This window comes from Oncorhynchus masou, chromosome 4, assembly GCF_036934945.1.
Source record: "Oncorhynchus masou masou isolate Uvic2021 chromosome 4, UVic_Omas_1.1, whole genome shotgun sequence".
In the NCBI taxonomy this organism is placed as follows: Eukaryota; Metazoa; Chordata; class Actinopteri; order Salmoniformes; family Salmonidae; genus Oncorhynchus; species Oncorhynchus masou.
The window spans coordinates 8341518-8361660 of record NC_088215.1 but is presented as its reverse complement, the minus strand read 5'-3'; the positions used below and the strand labels follow the sequence as shown (position 1 = coordinate 8361660).

Below are 20143 nucleotides of genomic sequence, written 5' to 3'. Positions count from 1 at the left end.
TATAGAAGAGACATAGAAGAGACAGAGAAAGACATATAGAAGAGACATATAGAAGAGACAGAGAGAGACATATAGAAGAGAGAGGTGAAAAGATGGAGACATAGAAGAGACAGACAGAGACATATAGAAGAGACATAGAGAGACATATAGAAGAGAGAGAGGTGAAAAGCTTGAGACATATAGAAGAGACAGAACACATACAAACAAAAACACGCAGACGGCAGCAGTGAAAGGAGAGAGAGAGACAGAGAGACAGAGAGAGAGACAGAGACAGAGAGACAGAGAGAGAGAGACAGAGAGAGAGAGAGACAGACAAACCGAAAGAGAGACAGAGAAAGCAAGAGAAGGACACAGAGAGAACAGGTAGACAGCGCACCATTACCTTGCTGAAGAAGACGGACCCGTGAGTGTCTGCAGAGTCCACGGTGTCCTCCTCCAACCAGCTGGGCCGGGCGAAGCTCCGCCGGGGGAAACTACGACCGGTCTGGGAGCCCACTAGACCTGAACGACCCTGAACCACACACACAACCTGGACGTTATGTGGGACAACATCCAAGACTGGCACGTGGGGAGAGACAACTCAACTCAAATATGACTGAAGTAGAGTACAACATACACAGATCAACAGACCGTTCTTTTAAGCGAAAAAAAAGAATCAGTATTTATGTCAGGGACGTAGATACACAACACCATCAGGCATTCATCTGTATTTCGCTCAATAGCAACACACACGCACACACATACTTTGGAATGTACACTCAATAGGTAGTCTTAGTTTCCTCTAACGATCCCCAGTGATGATCAGGTTGGAGAGGAAACCCCCCCTGTGCCCGCTCACCCTGAGGAGGTTGGATGCTGCTCGTATACTCATGCGGGCTACAGACTCCCTCTTCCGTTGGGGCAAACGGGCGTAGCCCCCGGAGCGCTGGGAGGTGAAGGAGGAGAGGGAGGTAAACCCCGGGGTGACGGGTCCCGTGTGGGGGGTACGGGGAGGTCGGTCCGTCTCATCCGGGTAACGGAACGCACGCCCCCGAGCTAGGGGGTCCACAATCTGGGGGGGAGAAATAGAAGCAGACAGACAGGGTACGTTCACGCTGATTAAACAGAAATAATCAAATAAATAAACTAATTAACTGCCACATCGTTAGCTTCATCACACAAAAAAAAAGCTACTTTGTAATGCTGAAATCCTGAAGGAGGACATTTAGGACATTTAAGCTCGCTGGAGGAAATGAAATCATGACAACATTGCGCTCCACGGGAGCTGACACAGAACTCCACTGACGGCTCCACATGAAAGCTTTACTGATGGCACAATGACATTCACACATCCATAATCCATCTACTAGGAGTGTTCTGAGTGTGCGTCTGTGTGTGCGTGTGTGTTTGCGTCTGTGTGCAGAGGTGCCAGTCAGCGTGAGCGTAGACGCTCGTTATGTAGTCTTACCCGGGTCTTCATAGGTGTTGACAGAGAGCAGAGGAGAAAGATGAACAAAAAGAGAAAGATTGGGAGAGAGAGAGAGGGACAGACAGAAATAAGGGGGCAGAGAGTGAGACAGAAGGAGAGAGACAGAGAGAGAGAGAGACAGAAGGAGAGAGACAGAGAGAGAGAGAGACAGAAGGAGAGAGACAGAAGGAGAGAGACAGAAGGAGAGAGACAGAAGGAGAGAGACAGAGAGAGAGACAGAGAGAGAGACAGAGAGAGAGACAGAGAGACAGAAGGAGAGAGAGACAGAAGGAGAGAGAGACAGAAGGAGAGAGACAGAGAAAGAGAGAGAGAGGGACAAACAGAAATAAGGGGGCAGAGAGTGAGACAGAAGGAGAGAGACAGAAGGAGAGACAGAGAGAGAGAGACAGAAGGAGAGAGACAGAAGGAGAAAGACAGAAGGAGAGAGACAGAGAGCGAGACAGAGAGGGAGACAGAGAGAGAGACAGAAGGAGAGAGACAGAGAGACAGAAGGAGAGAGACAGAAGGAGAGAGACAGAAGGAGAGAGAAAGAAGGAGAGAGACAGAGAGAGACAGAAGGAGAGAGACAGAGAGAGACAGAAGGAGAGAGACAGAAGGAGAGAGACAGAGAGAGACAGAAGGAGAGAGACAGAGAGAGACAGAAGGAGAGAGACAGAAGGAGAGAGACAGAGAGAGACAGAAGGAGAGAGACAGAGAGAAGGACAGACAGAAATAAGGGGGCAGAGAGTGAGAGACAGAAGGAGAGAGACAGAAGGAGAGAGACAGAAGGAGAGAGAGACAGAAGGAGAGAGACAGAAGGAGAGAGACAGAGAGAGAGACAGAGAGAGAGACAGAGAGACAGAAGGAGAGAGAGACAGAAGGAGAGAGAGACAGAAGGAGAGAGACAGAGAAAGAGAGAGAGAGGGACAAACAGAAATAAGGGGGCAGAGAGTGAGACAGAAGGAGAGAGACAGGAGAGAGACAGAAGGAGAGAGACAGAAGGAGAGACAGAGAGAGAGACAGAAGGAGAGAGACAGAAGGAGAGAGAAAGAAGGAGAGAGACAGAGAGAGACAGAAGGAGAGAGACAGAGAGAGACAGAAGGAGAGAGACAGAGAGAGAGAGACAGAGAGAGAGAGAGAGAGACAGAGAGACAGAAGGAGAGAGAGAGAGAGAGACAGAGAGACAGAAGGAGAGAGAGAGAGAGAGACAGAAGGAGAGAGACAGAAGGAGAGAGACAGAAGGAGAGAGACAGAAGGAGAGAGACAGAAGGAGAGAGACAGAAGGAGAGAGACACAGAGAGAGAGAGACAGAAGGAGAGAGACAGAGAGAAGGACAGACAGAAATAAGGGGGCAGAGAGTGAGAGACAGAAGGAGAGAGACAGAAGGAGAGAGACAGAAGGAGAGAGAGACAGAAGGAGAGAGACAGAAGGAGAGAGACAGAGAGAGGGACAGACAGAAATAAGGGGGCAGAGAGTGAGAGACAGAAGGAGAGAGAGAGAGAGAGAGAGAGAGAGAGAGAGAGAGAGAGAGAGAGAGACAGAAGGAGAGAGACCGAAGGTGACAGAAGGAGACAGAGAGAGGGACAGACAGAAATAAGGGGGCAGAGAGTGAGACAGAAGGAGAGAGACAGAAGGAGAGAGACAGAAAGAGAGAGACAGAAGGAGAGAGAGAGACAGACAGAAATAAGGGGGCAGAGAGTGAGAGACAGAAGGAGAGAGAGAGAGAGAGAGAGGGACAGAGTCGGTGGAGGAGAGCGGAGTGTGTTGGAGTCGGTGGAGGAGAGCGGAGTGTGTTGGGGTCGGTGGAGGAGAGCGGAGTGTGTTGGAGTCGGTGGAGGAGAGCGGAGTGTGTTGGGGTCGGTGGAGGAGAGCAGAGTGTGTTGGGGTCGGTGGAGGAGAGCGGAGTGTGTTGGGGTCGGTGGAGGAGAGCGGAGTGTGTTGGGGTCGGTGGAGGAGAGCGGAGTGTGTTGGGTCGGTGGAGGAGAGCGGAGTGTGTTGGGGTCGGTGGAGGAGAGCGGAGTGTGTTGGAGTCGGGGGAGGAGAGCGGAGTGTGTTGGGGTCGGTGGAGGAGAGCGGAGTGTGTTGGGGTCGGTGGAGGAGAGCGGAGTGTGTTGGGGTCGGTGGAGGAGAGCGGAGTGTGTTGGGGTCGGTGGAGGAGAGCGGCGTGTGTTGGAGTCGGTGGAGGAGAGCGGAGTGTGTTGGGGTCGGTGGAGGAGAGCGGAGTGTGTTGGGTCGGTGGAGGAGAGCGGAGTGTGTTGGGGTCGGTGGAGGAGAGCGGAGTGTGTTGGGGTCGGTGGAGGAGAGCGGAGTGTGTTGGGGTCGGTGGAGGAGAGCGGAGTGTGTTGGGGTCGGTGGAGGAGAGCGGAGTGTGTTGGGGTCGGTGGAGGAGAGCGGAGTGTGTTGGGGTCGGTGGAGGAGAGCGGAGTGTGTTGGGGTCGGTGGAGGAGAGCGGAGTGTGTTGGGGTCGGTGGAGGAGAGCGGCGTGTGTTGGAGTCGGTGGAGGAGAGCGGAGTGTGTTGGGGTCGGTGGAGGAGAGCGGAGTGTGTTGGGGTCGGTGGAGGAGAGCGGAGTGTGTTGGAGTTGGGGGAGGAGAGCGGAGTGTGTTGGGGTCGGTGGAGGAGAGCGGAGTGTGTTGGGGTCGGTGGAGGAGAGCGGAGTGTGTTGGGGTCGGTGGAGGAGAGCGGAGTGTGTTGGGGACTAACAGAAGCACCGCGTCTGGTTGGGGCTCAGATGTGAGCCTGCCTCCTGTCAACACGGCGCCCTGCTCTGCATTGTTGAGGGCAGGCAGGGGGTGCACTTCACTTCCCCTTGAGTGGCACTACCGCCGCCCCTTCCTCCACCTACACTCTGTGATCTCTCCATTCTGAGTAGAGGTCCAAAAGTCGAGTCGAATCGGACGTCGGACACCGAGACAGGTGACGATAGCGTCTTGTTAGGTAAAGTTGATTTGAATGTGCAACAAATACAGTGGCCCCGTCGACAAACAGTCCCTATCCCTCGCCCCCTGGGCACTGCTAATGTGCATTCAGAAAGCATTCAGACCACTTGACGTTTTTCATTACAGCCTTATTCTAAAATGGATTAAATAAAAGTTTCCAATCTACACACAATACCCCATAATGACAAAGTCAAAACAGGTTTTTAGAAATTTTTGCAAAAGTATTAAAACTTCAAATCAGAAATAACTTCACATAAGTTTTCAGACCCTTTGCTATGAGATATCGATATTGAGCTCAGGTGCATCCTGTTTCCATTGATCATCCTTGAGATGCTTCTACAACTCGATTGGAGTCCACCTGTGGTAAATTCAATTGATTGGACATGATTTGGAACCCCACACACCTGTCTATTTAAGGTCCCACAGTTGCCAATGCATGTCAGAGCAAAAACCAAGCCATGAGGTCGAAGGAATTGTCTGTAGAGCTCCGAGACAGTATTGTGTTGAGGCACAGATCTGGGGAAGGGTACCACAACATTTCTGCAATATTGACAGTCCCGAAGAACACAGTGGCCTCGAAGTTTGGAACCCCCAAGACTCTTCCTAGAACTGGCAGCCAGGCCAAACTGAGCAATCGGGGGAGAAGGGCCTTGGTCAGTGAGGTGACCAAGAACCCAATGGTCACTCTGACAGAGCTCCAGAGTTCCTCTGTAGAGATGGGAGAACCTTCCAGAAGGACAAATATCTGTCCAGCTCTCCACCAATCAGGTCTTTATGGTAGAGTGGCCAAACGGAAGCCACTCCTCAGTAAAAGGCACATGACAGCCCGCTTGAAGTTTGCCAAAAGGAACCTAAAGACTCTCAGATTCTCTGGTCTGATGAAACCAAGATTGAACTCTTTGGCCTGAATGTCAAGTGTCAACTCTGGAGGAAACCTGGCACAATCCCTACAGTGAAGCATGGTGGTGGCAGCATCATGTTGTGGGGATGTTTTTCAGTGGCAGGGACTGGGAGACTTGTCAGGATCGAGGCAAAGATGAACGGCACAAACTACAGAGATCATTGATGGAAACCTGAAACTGGGGTGAAGGTACACTTTCCAACAGAACAACGACCCTAAGCACACAGCCAAGACAACGCGGGAGTGGCTTCGGGACAAGTCTTTGAATGTCCTTGAGTGGCCCAGCCAGAGCCCGGACTTGAATGCGATCGAACATCTCTGGAGTGACCTGAAAATAGCTGTACAGTGACATCTCCCCATCCAACCTGATAGAGCATGAGAGGATCTGCAGAGAAGAGTGGGAGAAACTCCCCAAATACAAGCTTATAGCGTCATACCCAAGAAGACTCGAGGCTGTTATCGCTGCCAAAGGTGCTTCAACAAAGTACTGAGTAAAGGGTCTGAATACTTGTGTACAATGTGATATTAATGTTTAATACATTTGCAAAAATGTCTAAAAACCTCAGTTGAATCCATTTCAGAATAAGGCTGTAACGTAACAAAATGTGGAACAAGTCAAGGGGTCTGAATACTTCCCGAATGTACCGACCCGGTTCTGTCAGACCTAGGGGCTAGGAGCCTACCTTGGGCATCTTGTTTGCGGCGGGTGAGTCCAGGCCCTGGTCCATGCTGATGGGGAGCTCCGGCTCTCTGTACTGGGCCTTGAGCTTGCCGTAGCGCTGGCTGCAGTGGCGCAGGCTCTTCCTCTGCCATAGCTGCTGCTTGGTCTCACAGTCCTCACCCACCCCGAACCAACCTGCTGCCTGGGCTGTAGCTTGGGCTGTACCCCTGGCAGGAGGGGGAGGGGGGAGAGGAGAGAATATTAAGAGAGAGTACAACTTGATTATGTCCAACATTCCAAACAGTCAGAAAAGGAAGTCCCACTGTCTTGTCTCTCTCTTTCCCTTCCGTTTCTCTCTCTATCCATCTACAGTCTCTTTCTACCACCCCAACCCCTTCTCATACGGTACCTCCCCTTTCTTTTTGCCCTCTTCCCTCTTCCTCCTTTCTCACCCACTGCCCCCTCTTCCTCCTATACACCCTTTCAGCTTTACCTTCGGCCCTGCTTTAGTTTCTTCCTCCCTTTATTTCTTCCCTCTCTCTTCCCGCTTCTCCCTCTCCCCGCCCCCCACTTACTTGCGTATGCTCTGAGACAGGGAGGTCTGTCTGTGGAAGGCTGCCCTCCTGTCCCCAACACTGTGACCTCCTCCACCACCACCATCAGTACCACTGTCAGAAAGAGGACTGGCCTGCTGCAGGCTCTCACTCTTCTTCAGGGACGAACGCAGGGGCTGGACAGAGGGACAGGGGAAAGAGCAGAGGGTCAGTATACAGGTAGGCCTACTGAGCATAATCCTATCTCAGAGAGCCAGTATACAGGTAGACCTACTGAGCATAATCCTACCTCAGAGAGCCAGTATACAGGTAGACCTACTGAGCATAATCCTACCTCAGAGAGCCAGTATACAGGTAGGCCTACTGAGCATAATCCTACCTCAGAGAGCCAGTATACAGGTAGGCCTACTGAGCATAATCCTACCTCAGAGAGCCAGTATACAGGTAGACCTACTGAGCATAATCCTACCTCAGAGAGCCAGTATACAGGTAGGCCTACTGAGCATAATCCTACCTCAGAGAGCCAGTATACAGGTAGGCCTACTGAGCATAATCCTACCTCAGACAGCCAGTATACAGGTAGGCCTACTGAGCATAATCCTACCTCAGACAGCCAGTATACAGGTAGACCTACTGAGCATAATCCTACCTCAGACAGCCAGTATGCAGGTAGGCCTACTGAGCATAATCCTACCTCAGAGAGCCAGTATACAGGTAGACCTACTGAGCATAATCCTACCTCAGACAGCCAGCATACAGGTAGACCTACTGAGCATAATCCTACCTCAGACAGCCAGTATACAGGTAGGCCTACTGAGCATAATCCTACCTCAGAGAGCCAGTATACAGGTAGACCTACTGAGTATTATCCTACCTCAGACAGCCAGTATACAGGTAGGCCTACTGAGCATAATACTACCTCAGAGAGCCAGTATACAGGTAGGCCTACTGAGCATAATCCTACCTCAGACAGCCAGTATACAGGTAGACCTATTGAGCATAATCCTACCTCAGACAGCCAGTATACAGGTAGACCTACTGAGCATAATCCTACCTCAGACAGCCAGTATACAGGTAGACCTACTGAGCATAATCCTACCTCAGACAGCCAGTATACAGGTAGACCTACTGAGCATAATCCTACCTCAGACAGCCAGTATACAGGTAGGCCTACTGAGCATAATCCTACCTCAGACAGCCAGTATACAGGTAGACCTACTGAGCATAATCCTACCTCAGACAGCCAGTATACAGGTAGACCTACTGAGCATAATCCTACCTCAGAGAGCCAGTATACAGGTAGACCTACTGAGTATTATCCTACCTCAGAGAGCCAGTATACAGGTAGACCTACTGAGCATAATCCTACCTCAGAGAGCCAGTATACAGGTAGACCTACTGAGTATTATCCTACCTCAGAGAGCCAGTATACAGGTAGACCTACTGAGTATTATCCTACCTCAGAGAGCCAGTATACAGGTAGGCCTACTGAGTATTATCCTACCTCAGAGAGCCAGTATACAGGTAGACCTACTGAGCATAATCCTACCTCAGACAGCCAGCATACAGGTAGACCTACTGAGTATTATCCTACCTCAGAGAGCCAGTATACAGGTAGACCTACTGAGTATTATCCTACCTCAGAGAGCCAGTATACAGGTAGACCTACTGAGTATTATCCTACCTCAGAGAGCCAGTATACAGGTAGACCTACTGAGTATTATCCTACCTCAGAGAGCCAGTATACATGTAGGCCTACTGAGTATTATCCTACCTCAGAGAGCCAGTATACAGGTAGACCTACTGAGTATTATCCTACCTCAGAGAGCCAGTATACAGGTAGACCTACTGAGTATTATCCTACCTCAGAGAGCCAGTATACAGGTAGACCTATTGAGTATTATCCTACCTCAGACAGCCAGTATACAGGTAGACCTACTGAGTATTATCCTACCTCAGACAGCCAGTATACAGGTAGACCTACTGAGTATTATCCTACCTCAGAGAGCCAGTATACCGCAGGCCATGAAAGTAAAGGGCACTTGAAACGGACTGGCTGAATATAAATGGAATTCACGCCATCACTGGTATACTACTGGGCTAAATCGTCCCTTGCAGTGTGTGAATCATTTTAAGATCGTGTAAATCGTCCCTTGCGGTGTGTGAATCATTTTAAGATCGTGTAAATCGTCCCTTGCGGTGTGTGAATCATTTTAAGATCGTGTAAATCGTGCATTGCGGTGTGTGAATCATTTTAAGATCGTGTAAATCGTGCATTGCAGTGTGTGAATCATTTTAAGATTGTGTAAATCGTGCATTGCGGTGTGTGAATCATTTTAAGATCGTGTAAATCGTGCATTGCAGTGTGTGAATCATTTTAAGATTGTGTAAATCGTGCATTGTCGTCAATGGAACATTTGGACGGAAATGCGTGTTAAGTGCATGATTGTTTTGCTATGATTCAGCCCACAGCGCTCCATTGCCTGTAGTGATTACAACTATCCAGTTTAGCTCAGATCAATCACCTTATTCCAGAACAGAAGTGTAAGAATGGCAAAGCAAGGAGTTTTCTTTTTCTGAGACTGCAGCAAAATGCACAAATCATTTTTTTTCCCCCACAAAACATAGAAGTGAAACTAGTAGGGAAACACCAGACAATCCTAAAGATTCATATTTTTCCATTGTAATGTTATTTCAAAGCCCATTTGTGTCTTTAACGGCGACTTGGCTAACGACTTGTGGAGTCAATGGAGTTAACGGAGTATTGTAGGAGCCATGTGAGCTGCATGTGTGTCAGCCAGCAGGGGGTGTGCAGCCAGCAGGGGGTGTGCAGCCAGCAGGGGGTGTGCAGCCAGCAGGGGGTGTGCAGCCAGCAGGGGGTGTGCTTAGCTAGCCAGCCTGCCACCAGAGGCTCTTTGTTGGGGAAACACCCCCCCCCCCCCACACACACACACACACACACACACACAGACGCACACAGACGCATGCACACAAATTAATGAGCACACACACTTGTGTTCTCATACATGCACTCTCCCTCACACACACACCCACACACTCACCTACCCACCCATCCACTGTCCCCCACACACACACCCTCCCTCCCTCCCTCCCTCCCTCCCTCCCTCCCTCATCCCTTTCCTACACATCCACTCTGCAGGCAGACGCCTAAAAATGATGACCTTTGACAAGTAATGGTGCAGGGAGTGCTTCATGCGTGATTGGAGCAGATCATTTTAGGCTAAATAACCACTTCATCTGAAGGAGTCCCCCGGGGTGGCCAGGCCAGCCAGACAGAGAAGAGATGTGAGTTAACCAGGAAAATGGATGTACGTACCCAAAAATTAGCTCATGTAACTACATTAGACCAGATCAGACTGGTTGGTCAAAGGGGTACCTGCTTGACCGTTTCAGCTCCCTCTTCATCCCTCTCTTCCTCCTCTGGGGCAGGGATGGCTATGACCAGACTGGGCGGCTTCTTGCTCTTCAACCGGCTGTCTGATTGGCTGCCGTTAAGAGGAGGCTCCCCCCCTTCCTGTGACGCCATCCTTTCTGAGTTCTGAGGGGAAACGAGAGTCAAATTGATTAATGGCACGTTTGAGATGGAATCTTCTTCAAAGACAAAAAGGTGCATTTCTTCTTCCTTCTTAAAAGAGGTTCACCGCTGGTTTCACGTCTTTCTTTCTTTCTTTCCTTTCCTCACAACCCTCATATCGCCTCTATTTCTCCGTAGCCTACAACTTCCACTTTCAACGTGCGCAAATGTGGCTCCGTTTACAAAGACTGATCTACTCAGACACGTCCTACTGAAAAAGACAAACAACACCGACAGGCACCTTCGAACCATTCAGGATCTAATTGAAGTAGCGACTTTAACGCAAACATATTAGCCAAATGACAAAGGACTAGAGGAACTCCTATCTGCAACAAGGAAGGACACATTGCCCTGCTGAAAAGAACCTATCACACGTGTGTATAGGGAAGGGAAACCACTGGATTTGAATACCATCCTTTTTCCATGTAAAAGCCCATCACCTAAACCATAAAAAAACCCCACAAAAGTAGCCCACCACAGCACACACGAATGCAGCGCAATCAGACTCCAGCTGTCCCAACACCATAAAATCCGATGCCTGGACATCTCCATCTAACTTTCCTCAGAACTCCACAGATATAAGCTAAAGAATATATACTGTATGTGCGCATTGGGCATGCTACTGTGCCTTAAATACACACACTATATGTAGACTGGGTCAGTGGGTCAAGCTGGAAAGAAACCCTATATGATAACTCTTGTCACAACAGAGGCATAACCCTAGTCTCATTCCCCAGGGTAGCGTTCATTAGACACCAAACAAAAGGAAACGGACTGAAACAAGGAGGGACTACCAGGTTTTGGCCAATAAGAAACGCTCATTCTTGATTTCTGTTGCAAAGCGTTTAAGCATTTCCCTTTGCACGCCCTAATGAACAAGACCCAGCAATGTGAGGGAATAGGAGCCTAGCGCACTAGCCTAGCCCTACTCTTGGGTAACAGTCGCTGACCGGCACTACTTAAACAATATCCATCTCACTGGGGCCCAGTAGGTCCTGAGAGAGAAGCCTGCCTTTTCCACCACATACATAACAATATCTGTTGAAGGAAAACACTGCCTGTCCAAGCAAATACGCATTAGAAAAACAGCAGGTGTTTTTCCCCCATGCAATTTAGTAATGGTCACCCAAACACTTGTCTCTCTACTAGTACCATCATTCTTATTTGACATGCAATTAGTTAAAGGGCTCTGGAGGGCCGCTACCCTGAATGAGTTAACAATAGGTTTTCTGTAGGGGCTGTGACCTCGTCTGTAGGACGCCAGCCCGTCATTGGACAGAAGCATCGTGGTAGGAGCTTGAATGAATGCATGGTGTCAGGTTCAGTTGAGACTGAGGTGACTGAGACAATAGCTTGTTACTTGACAGTGCTAGTAGGGGTGTAAGCTGCAACATGTCATTCTTAGAAAGCCCTCGCTGGGACACATTTTTAGAGAAAGAGCGAGAGAAAGAAAGAAAGAAATCGCTAGCCTTAAAATTCTATCTCTATATACTCCCCTACGTAATTCTTTGGTCAGTGAAGCTGAAACTTTAATTTGACGCTATACTGCAGCATTTTGGATTCAAGATCAAACACTTAGGCATCTAGTTCTGTTGTTAGTATTTGGACAAATTCACTTAGTGTCTTTCAGATGACTTTGTTCCAAAAGAAATGAATGGTAAATCATGTATTGTGTCATTTTGGACTCACTTCTATTGTAAATAAGAAAACAATATTTTTCGGAACAATTCTACATTAATGTGGATGCTACCATGATTACGGATAATCATGAATGATGAGTGAATAATGATGAGTGAGAAAGTTACAGAGGCATAAATATCATAAACCCCCCTCCCCAAAAAATGCTAACCTCCCGTTACTGGTAATGGTGAAAGGTTAGTATGTCTTGGGGGTATGATCTCTGTTCCTCTCACTCATCATTATTCGTGACTAGATTACACTGTTTGGACTTAGACAGTCTGCCCAAGCATTTTCTATGCAGAAAAAAAAATCCCTGTATAGACCTTCCAGCAAAGCAAACTTCAATTTAGTCCTGACATGATTAATGGACTGACTGCCAAGCCATGTGCACAGGAAGACCATCATGAAAGTGTTTACATACAGTAACACCATGCAATAACTATCTCTGAAAGCCACCCCGAGTCCCTCATCTCTAAACGAGATGTTACTTAAGGACCACAGTGGAAATAAGTCAACAACCATTGTGTTCACCCTCGAAGATTCTTAAATCAAGTGCATCATTTTGTAGGTGTACCTTCAAGCGATCAAATAAACTAAACGCAACTAAAAATACATTCAATATCAGTACAGAGGCCTACCTTTCTTATCAGCTCAAAGCCACAACCATAATCATGCCTTCCTGTCCTCAGCTTCAAGTCTCCGTTAGAAATCATCATCATCATCGGCCTCTGGACCCCCACTCAGAGCTCAATTAGTCCTCATTCTTCAGGCTTCTTGAATTGTGTCATTGTATCGTTTCAAGATTGCAATATTCCTACAGCGGTATTCTCCCTGGTCAATACGTGTCCATTATAGATCGAGTCAAGGTCTTGAAACCTTGGAGTTGCAATAGGAAAATAAAGGGCCTTGGTGTCAGCGTCGGGGAACGGCAGCAGGAGGGCAATCTGACACCAGTCGAGTCAATGGCAATCAAGCCTGTGGCTGTGAGAGCAGAATAGTACAGAGACACGTTGGGGGATGGGAGAACTCATATGTTCCTATGGGACCGGGTCAGGCCCACACCCTCTCACATAATGAAATATCCAAGGCTTTCACTAATGGAGGGGTTTTAACAGTGTGGTGCCGTGCTTTAGTGGCAGACAGTTGCTAGCCGCACAGTCTGTCAATGTGGAGAAGGCTTTCATCGTTTCCGCCGGGAGACAGTCAAGGAGTGAGTCAGGGCGGTGTTGTTTTGGTAGAGTGGAGAAAGAGAGAGATCAGTCTCATTGTTGACATTGTCTCATTGGGAGTCACATTCTACATGCATGGGCCTACGGAAATAATACTCGCAACGTCTATCCTCTGCATACTGGATTGCCCATCTTTATGTATATCTTTGTGATATTAATCCTATATCTTCAGCCATATCTTAACAATTATGAGTCAATCAATATCAACACAATCCATAACAGGTAATGTAGTGTGGAGATTACCAGAACCAGAATAGCCAAAACTCAAAAGGTTTTCCCAGATTGCTCACTGAGATTACCCTGTTGATGACAATGAGAGTTTTGACACATCTATTAGGACAATACCTATGTGACTGGTAGCAGGAACAACAGTCAACACCTATTCTAAGCCAATACTATAACAATAGACTCGTTGTCTTGCCAACAGATCTTGGATAGGATAACAATAGGTCAATGACCGACCTGCGATGTGGGTTGGGTTTTCTATAAATTGTGTCATCATAGTTTTTCCCCTCCACAGCCAAAATACATTTAGGGAGATTACCGAGCAAAATAGAAGTGATTTTCGGGCAATACTGGAACACTGCGCATCATCCTCTTCAGTCCCCAGGGAAACAACAGCTCCAGGATTATGATTTCCTCACAGGGGGGAATTTTTGTGTTGCTGCACATTCAGATGTCGACTGAACATTTACCCAATCGTTAGAGAGCGAGTGAAAAAGCATGATAGTAGCTACTAGATGGTGGCATAAGGGGTATGTTTTCTTGATCAATATGGAACATTTGTAACAAATGATTAACTGAGTCCAGAGGGAGTCTCACTCACACGGTAGTCTGGGAACAGCAGACATGACAACACAGCCCAAGGCTTCCACAGTAACTCCCAGCACATGGAGCACAGTACTGTAGATTGTTAGTTCCCAGTCTCTCACTCTCTCTGCCACTCAAACATCCTCAGTGAGTGGGAACTCAAACACAGTGTCACAATAGTCTTGTAAAAGAAAAGGTGACAACACAGCTCATGATGACATACATTGAGTGTACAAAACATGAAGAATACCTTCCTAATATTGACTTGCAACCCCCGCCCCTTTTGTCCTCAGAACAGCCTCGATTCGTCGGGAGCATGGACTCTACAAGGATGCCGGCACATGTCGACTCCAATGCTTCCCACAGTTGGGCAGTGGGCCATTCTTGATACACACGGAAACTGTTGTGGGTGGAAAACCCAGCAGCGTTGCTGTTCTTGGCACAAACCAGTGCGCCTGGCACCTACTACCATACCCCGTTAAAATCTTTTGTCTTGCCCATTCGCTCTCTGAATGGCGCACATACACAATCCATGTCTCAATTGTCTCAAGGCTTTAAAATAATTTTATGACCTGTCTCCTCCCCTTCAGCTATGCTGATTGAAGTGCATTTAACAAGTGACATCAATAACGGTTCATAGCTTTCAACTGGTCAGTCTGTGTCATGGAAAGAGCAGTTGTTCTTAATGTTCTGTGCACTCAGTGTACACACTAATTCCAAGTCCCAGCCTAGTCACACATCCCAGTAACGAGTCACAAATGTGTAGTGACATACCCAGGGTGACAACCATAGTGCTCCTATCACATGACTCATGTATCACGAGCTCCCACACTCCCAGTCTCTCTCTCCACCCCCTCTCTCTGGGGACTTCAAAACATCTAAACTAATCTGTCCAATTCTTTACATTGGGGCCAGTGTTGAGAGTGGAGCTCTTGAAGATGTCATGACTGCGAGCAGGGTCATTGTTATTAGGACACACACACACCGGTAGACATTTTGCAACTGAAAATGAAAAATGTCTTATGGGACAAGCACCAGTTAGCCCCTCCCTGTTTCAGTCTGGTTTCTTTTGTTGGGTGCCTAATGAACATGACCCTGGCCTTAAGTCAATAGCAGATTAGCGTCAATGCTTCACTTCCGTACTTGGTGTTTGGTGCCATCGTGTGTTCCTGTACAAGTGTGTGTGAGTGTGTAGCCTGCGAAAGTGCGTATCTGTCACCAAGCCCCTATAGCCCACAGAGTGCTACTGTTGCATGCTAACGTGACGCCAAGCACAGCTGCCACCGCACACCACAGCCCTGGACACAGGCAGACAGGAATGTGCTTGTTCAGAAACGGCTAGGATTGGTCGCCACCGGTGATAGCTAGTTACAGTTAGAGGTGGTAATGGCCTAGAGCCAAGTTCCCAAACAGACAAAGGCAAGGGCAGTCGGTCTCATGTTTTACTTTCTGTCATAGGCTTCAATGATGAACAGGTCAGCCCAAATACAGTACAGCCTGGGTGAGTTTAGCTACAAGTACCAGTCAAAAGGTTGGACACACCTACTCATTGAAGGGTTTTTCTTTATTTTGACTATTTTCTACATTGTTTAATAATAGTGAAGACATCAAAACTATGAAATAACACATATGGAATCATGTAGTAAGCAAAAAAGTGTTATATTAAAGTAGCCACCCTTTGCCTTGATGACAGCTGTGCACACTCTTGGCATTCTCTCAACCAGCATCATGAGGTAGTCATCTGGAATGCGTTTCAATTAACCGGTGTGCCTTGTTAAAAACTTCTTACGGCTGCAATCCCGTTAACGGGATTGATATGACAACAGCCATTGAAAGTGCAGGGCGCCAAATTCAAAACAACAGAAATCTCATAATTAAAATTCCTCAAACATACATGTATCTTATACTATTGTAAAGGTCATCTTGTTGTTAATCCCACCACAGTGTCCGATTTAAAATAGGCTTTACAGTGAAAGCACCACAAACTATTATGTTAGGTCACCATCAAGCCACAGAAAAACACAGCCATTTTCCCAGCCAAAGATAGGAGTCACAAAAAGCACAAAGAGATAAAATTAAATCACTAACCTTTGATGATCTTCATCAGATGACACTCATAGGACTTCATGTTACACAATACATGTATGTTTTGTTTGATAAAGTTAATTTTTATATCAAAACATCTGAGTTTACATTGGCGCTTTACGTTCAGTAATTCCAAAAACATCCAGTGATTTTGCAGAGAGCCACATCAAATTTACAGAAATGCTCATCATAAATGTTGATGAAAATGCAAGTGTTACAAATGGAATTATAGATATACCTCTCCTTAATGTAACCGCTGTGTCAGATTTCAAAAAAGCTTTACGGAAAAAGCAAACCATACAACAATCTGAGAACGGCGCTCATTAATTTTTTTAAATTATCAGCCATGTTGGAGTCAACAGAAATCAGAAATAACATTATAAATATTCCCTTACCTTTGATGATCTTCATAAGAATGCACTCCCAGGAATCTTTTGATTTGTTCGATAATGTTCATAATTTATGTCCAAGTAGCTACTTTTGTTAGGGTGTTGAGTACACAAATCCAAACGCTCGTGCAGATCCAGAACGTCAGACGAAAAGTTCAAAAAGTTATATTACAGGTCGTAGAAACATTTCAAACTAAGTATAGAATCAATCTTTAGGATGTTTTTGTCATAAATCTTCAATAACGTTCCAACCGAAGAATTCCATTGTTTGTAGAATAGCCATGGAATGCAGGTCGCTCTCATGTGAAATGCGCGTGACCAGGACCTGGCTCTCTGTCAGACCACTGACTCAAAGAGCTCTCATCCAGGTCCACATCACTGTAGAAGCTTCACTCAAGTTTCTAAAGATGGTTGACATCTAGTGGAAGTGCAACTTGAACCATATCCCACTGTGTACTTGATAGGGCTGAGTTCACAAACTACAAACCTCAGATTTCACACTTCCTGTTTGGATTTTTTTCTCTGGTTTTTGCCTGCCATATGCGTTGTGTTATACTCACAGACATCATTCAACAGTTTTAGAAACTTCAGAGGGTTTTCTATCCAAATGTACCAATAATATGCATATCTTAGCAACTGGGACTGAGGAGCAGGCCGTTTACTCTGGGCACCTTATTCATCCAAGCTACTCAATACTGCCTCTGCAGCCATAAGAAGTTGAAAGTTAATTTGTGGAATTTCTTTCCTTCTTAATGAGTTTGACCCAATCAGTTGTGTTGTGACAAGCTGGGGTGGTATACAGAAGATGGCCTTATTTGGTAAAAGACCAAGTTCATATTATGGCAAGAAAAGCTCAAATAAGCAAAGAGAAATGACAGTCCATCATTACTTTAAGACATGAAGGTCAGTGTTCAATGCTGAACATTTTAAGAACTTTACAATCGCAAAAACCATCGAGGGCTATGATGAAACTGGCTCTCATAAGGACTGCCACAGGAAAGTAAATGCTTCACAGAGTTCGAGTAACAGACACATCTCAACGTCAACTGTTCAGAGGAGACTGTGTGAACCAGGCCTTCATGGTCAAATTGCTGCAAAGAAACCACTACTAAAGGACCAATAATAAGAAGAGACTTGCTTGGGCCAAGAAACATGTGCAATTGATATTAGACCGGTGGAAATCTGTCCTTTGGTCTGATGAGTCCAAATTTGTGTCTTTGTGAGACGCAGAGTAGGTGAAAGGATGATCTCAGCATGTGTGGTTCCCACCGTGAAGCATGGAGGAGGTGGTGTGATGGTGCTTTGCTGATGACATTGTCAGTGATTTATTTAGAATTCAAGGCACACTTAACCAGCATGGCTACCAGAGCATTCTGCAGCGATACAGCATCCCACCTGGTTTGCAATTAGTGAGACTATAATTTGTTTTTTTAACAGGACAATGACCCCAAACACACCTCCAGGCTGTGTAAGGGCGATTTGACCAAGAAGGAGAGTGATGGTGCTGCATAAGATGACCTGGCCTCCACAATCACCTGACCTCAACCCAATTGAGATGGTTTGGGATGAGTTGGACTGCAGAGCGAAGGAAAAGTGCTCAGCAACTCATTCAAGACTGTTGGAAAAGCATTCCTCGTTAAGCTGGTTGAGAGAATGCCAAGAGCGTGCAAAGCTGTCATCAAGGCAAAAGGGTGGCTACTTTGAAGAATCTCAAATATAATATATATTTTGATTTGTTCTACACTTTTTTGGTTACAACATAATTCAATATGTTTTATTTCATAGTTTTGATGACTTCACTATTATGATTATTCTACAATGAGTAGGTGTGTCCAAACATTTGACTGGTACTGTACATGGCTACATGCTTAAGAGTGTCGGGTTCCAATTAACCTTCCTTTGTGTTCTACGCTAAGACTCTAAGACTAGATACCTATGCAGAAGTTTCACTTGTTGCTGTGAAATGCACAACAACATCCATTGAAGAATATACTGTAGCTTTAATGGCATCTTGTGCAGAGCAGCGCAGATGCTCAGCTGTACAATACATCCATTGTTCTCAATCACTTCTTCAATGAACACCAACTCTTGACACACAACATATACGTTCCAAAGTGCAGGAAACACAGCTGTTGCAAACAAATAACAAAAATGAAACCAGTTAAATACTGTATCACCACATATTTTGTCACTTGACATAATTGTCACACATTTGGAGCTGTGGAACAGCGTTCACACTTACTGCTCGCCTCGCCTCCAGAAATGGGTGTTGCCTGACGACCGGTCTCTGTTACCTCCAACCACTCGCAGCAGGGCGAAAGAAGAACGGTCCTTCAGATGATTGCCTCATCTCCACATCCTGTGACCAGTAAAATCTCTACCACCCTGATTGCTGCAACCTGAAAGAGCATTTGAACCACAAGTCAGAACATAGAAGATAAGTACCCACCAAGAACTTTGAGAGACTTGCGAGAGGCTCGAGATCTATTGAAGTCTGACATTTGTCAAGATTTCAAAAGGACTTGTGCAAATTGCGCAATATGTCAATAGCATTCAAGATCTAACTTGCATGTGCATGGATGAACGGGCAAAAACAGTCATCTCTTCATACCAGGGGGGCGAATCAATCGAATGGTGTCGGGAAAGTAACTTCAGAATGCATCGATACATCAGTGTAGCAACAGAAATCCCCCCTCACTCTTGTCCACCTAAACACAATGTGTGTGGAAATGACATTGCACAAATGGCTAGTTATTTCTTGTGATCAAATAGTTGAAGAACTTTTGTTGGGAAAAATACAGTAGTATGCCAGGTTATTTGATCTCAAAAGCTATGAGACCCTCTTCTGTAATTTTGAGCAATTGAAAGCTTCTCAGAGAAACTACAGAATTCTTGTGAGTGATTTGACACAGTATTCTTGGTTAGTGTTCTACTGTAGCTGGACAGGAAATGTGTATTCCCATAACTGAAACTGAATCTGCACTTCCCAGAGCATATGCATGCAGGTCCAAACTTGCATGGCGGGAAGCTTACCACAAGTATCACAGCTCCATCACCCCTACCGAGACCCCTAGCTGCCTTCAGGGGCCGTAAACGTTTTGAATACACAAGACACCAAACGCAAAACAGGGCTACCTTTCAAACTCGATCCAACATAGACCGTGCTGATATCTCCCAGTTACACGACATGTCATGTTTTTTTTTGGCTTGTCGTGGGTGCAGCCGCATTAGAGAGCAGTACAGCACAAGGAGGAAGCCAGACAGCTAGACAGCCAGGCTCCAGCCTGTGGAATGAGTCTCTGGCTCACTCAGAAGATGAGAGCGACCTGGAGAAGACACAGAGGGATACTACGGGGTCTGTGACACCCATTCCCCCAATATTCACAGACATTTAAGTCAGATCTCTTCCCTGGATCAGTGGGCATCAATTAGAAAATGGATGAAGCTTTGAACTTCCGTTTCTCTGATGTTCATGAGAATCAAAGTTAACATATCAAAGTTCAAAGTGCCACGACCAGAGCGGCCTTGCCACCTTTCAGGTTGAGGTTGAGGCCCTTTTCCTGTGTCGTGTCGAAGCGAAAGATGATGTGTCAGACAGTATGGAAGCTGAATTTGCATAAGTTGGCATTACCATGACGTAGCAGGAAAAAAATCCCAAAGAGCCCACAGATACTACTGGGAAGAGGTCTGTCGCTAGGAGAGACTCAAAGCTGATGCTTTCTGGCAGGCATGTTGTGGCACAACAGTTGAGAACTGGAGCTGAAACCTTCAAATCAAATCAAATTTTATTTGTCACATACACATGGTTAGCAGATGTTAATGCGAGTGTAGCGAAATGCTTGTGCTTCTAGTTC

General features: G+C 46.5%; 1 protein-coding gene across 4 annotated transcripts in view; it reads right to left on the bottom strand.

Annotated features, from left to right (window-relative positions):
- The window catches only part of LOC135522740 (inactive rhomboid protein 2-like), a 45901-nt gene that overhangs the window by 16139 nt on the left and 9619 nt on the right, over positions 1–20143 (bottom strand). For 3 of the 4 annotated variants that reach the window (XM_064949286.1, XM_064949313.1, XM_064949294.1), the window contains exons 2-7: positions 18532–18688; positions 9899–10060; positions 6523–6677; positions 5970–6174; positions 839–1051; positions 383–511 (exon numbers count right to left, since the gene is read on the bottom strand). In XM_064949286.1, the coding sequence (XP_064805358.1) occupies positions 383–511; positions 839–1051; positions 5970–6174; positions 6523–6677; positions 9899–10048 (852 nt within the window). In that variant the 5' untranslated portion in view covers positions 10049–10060; positions 18532–18688. The remainder of the gene's footprint in view (positions 1–382; positions 512–838; positions 1052–5969; positions 6175–6522; positions 6678–9898; positions 10061–18531; positions 18689–20143) is intronic. The other variant, XM_064949303.1, reaches the window with a different exon arrangement.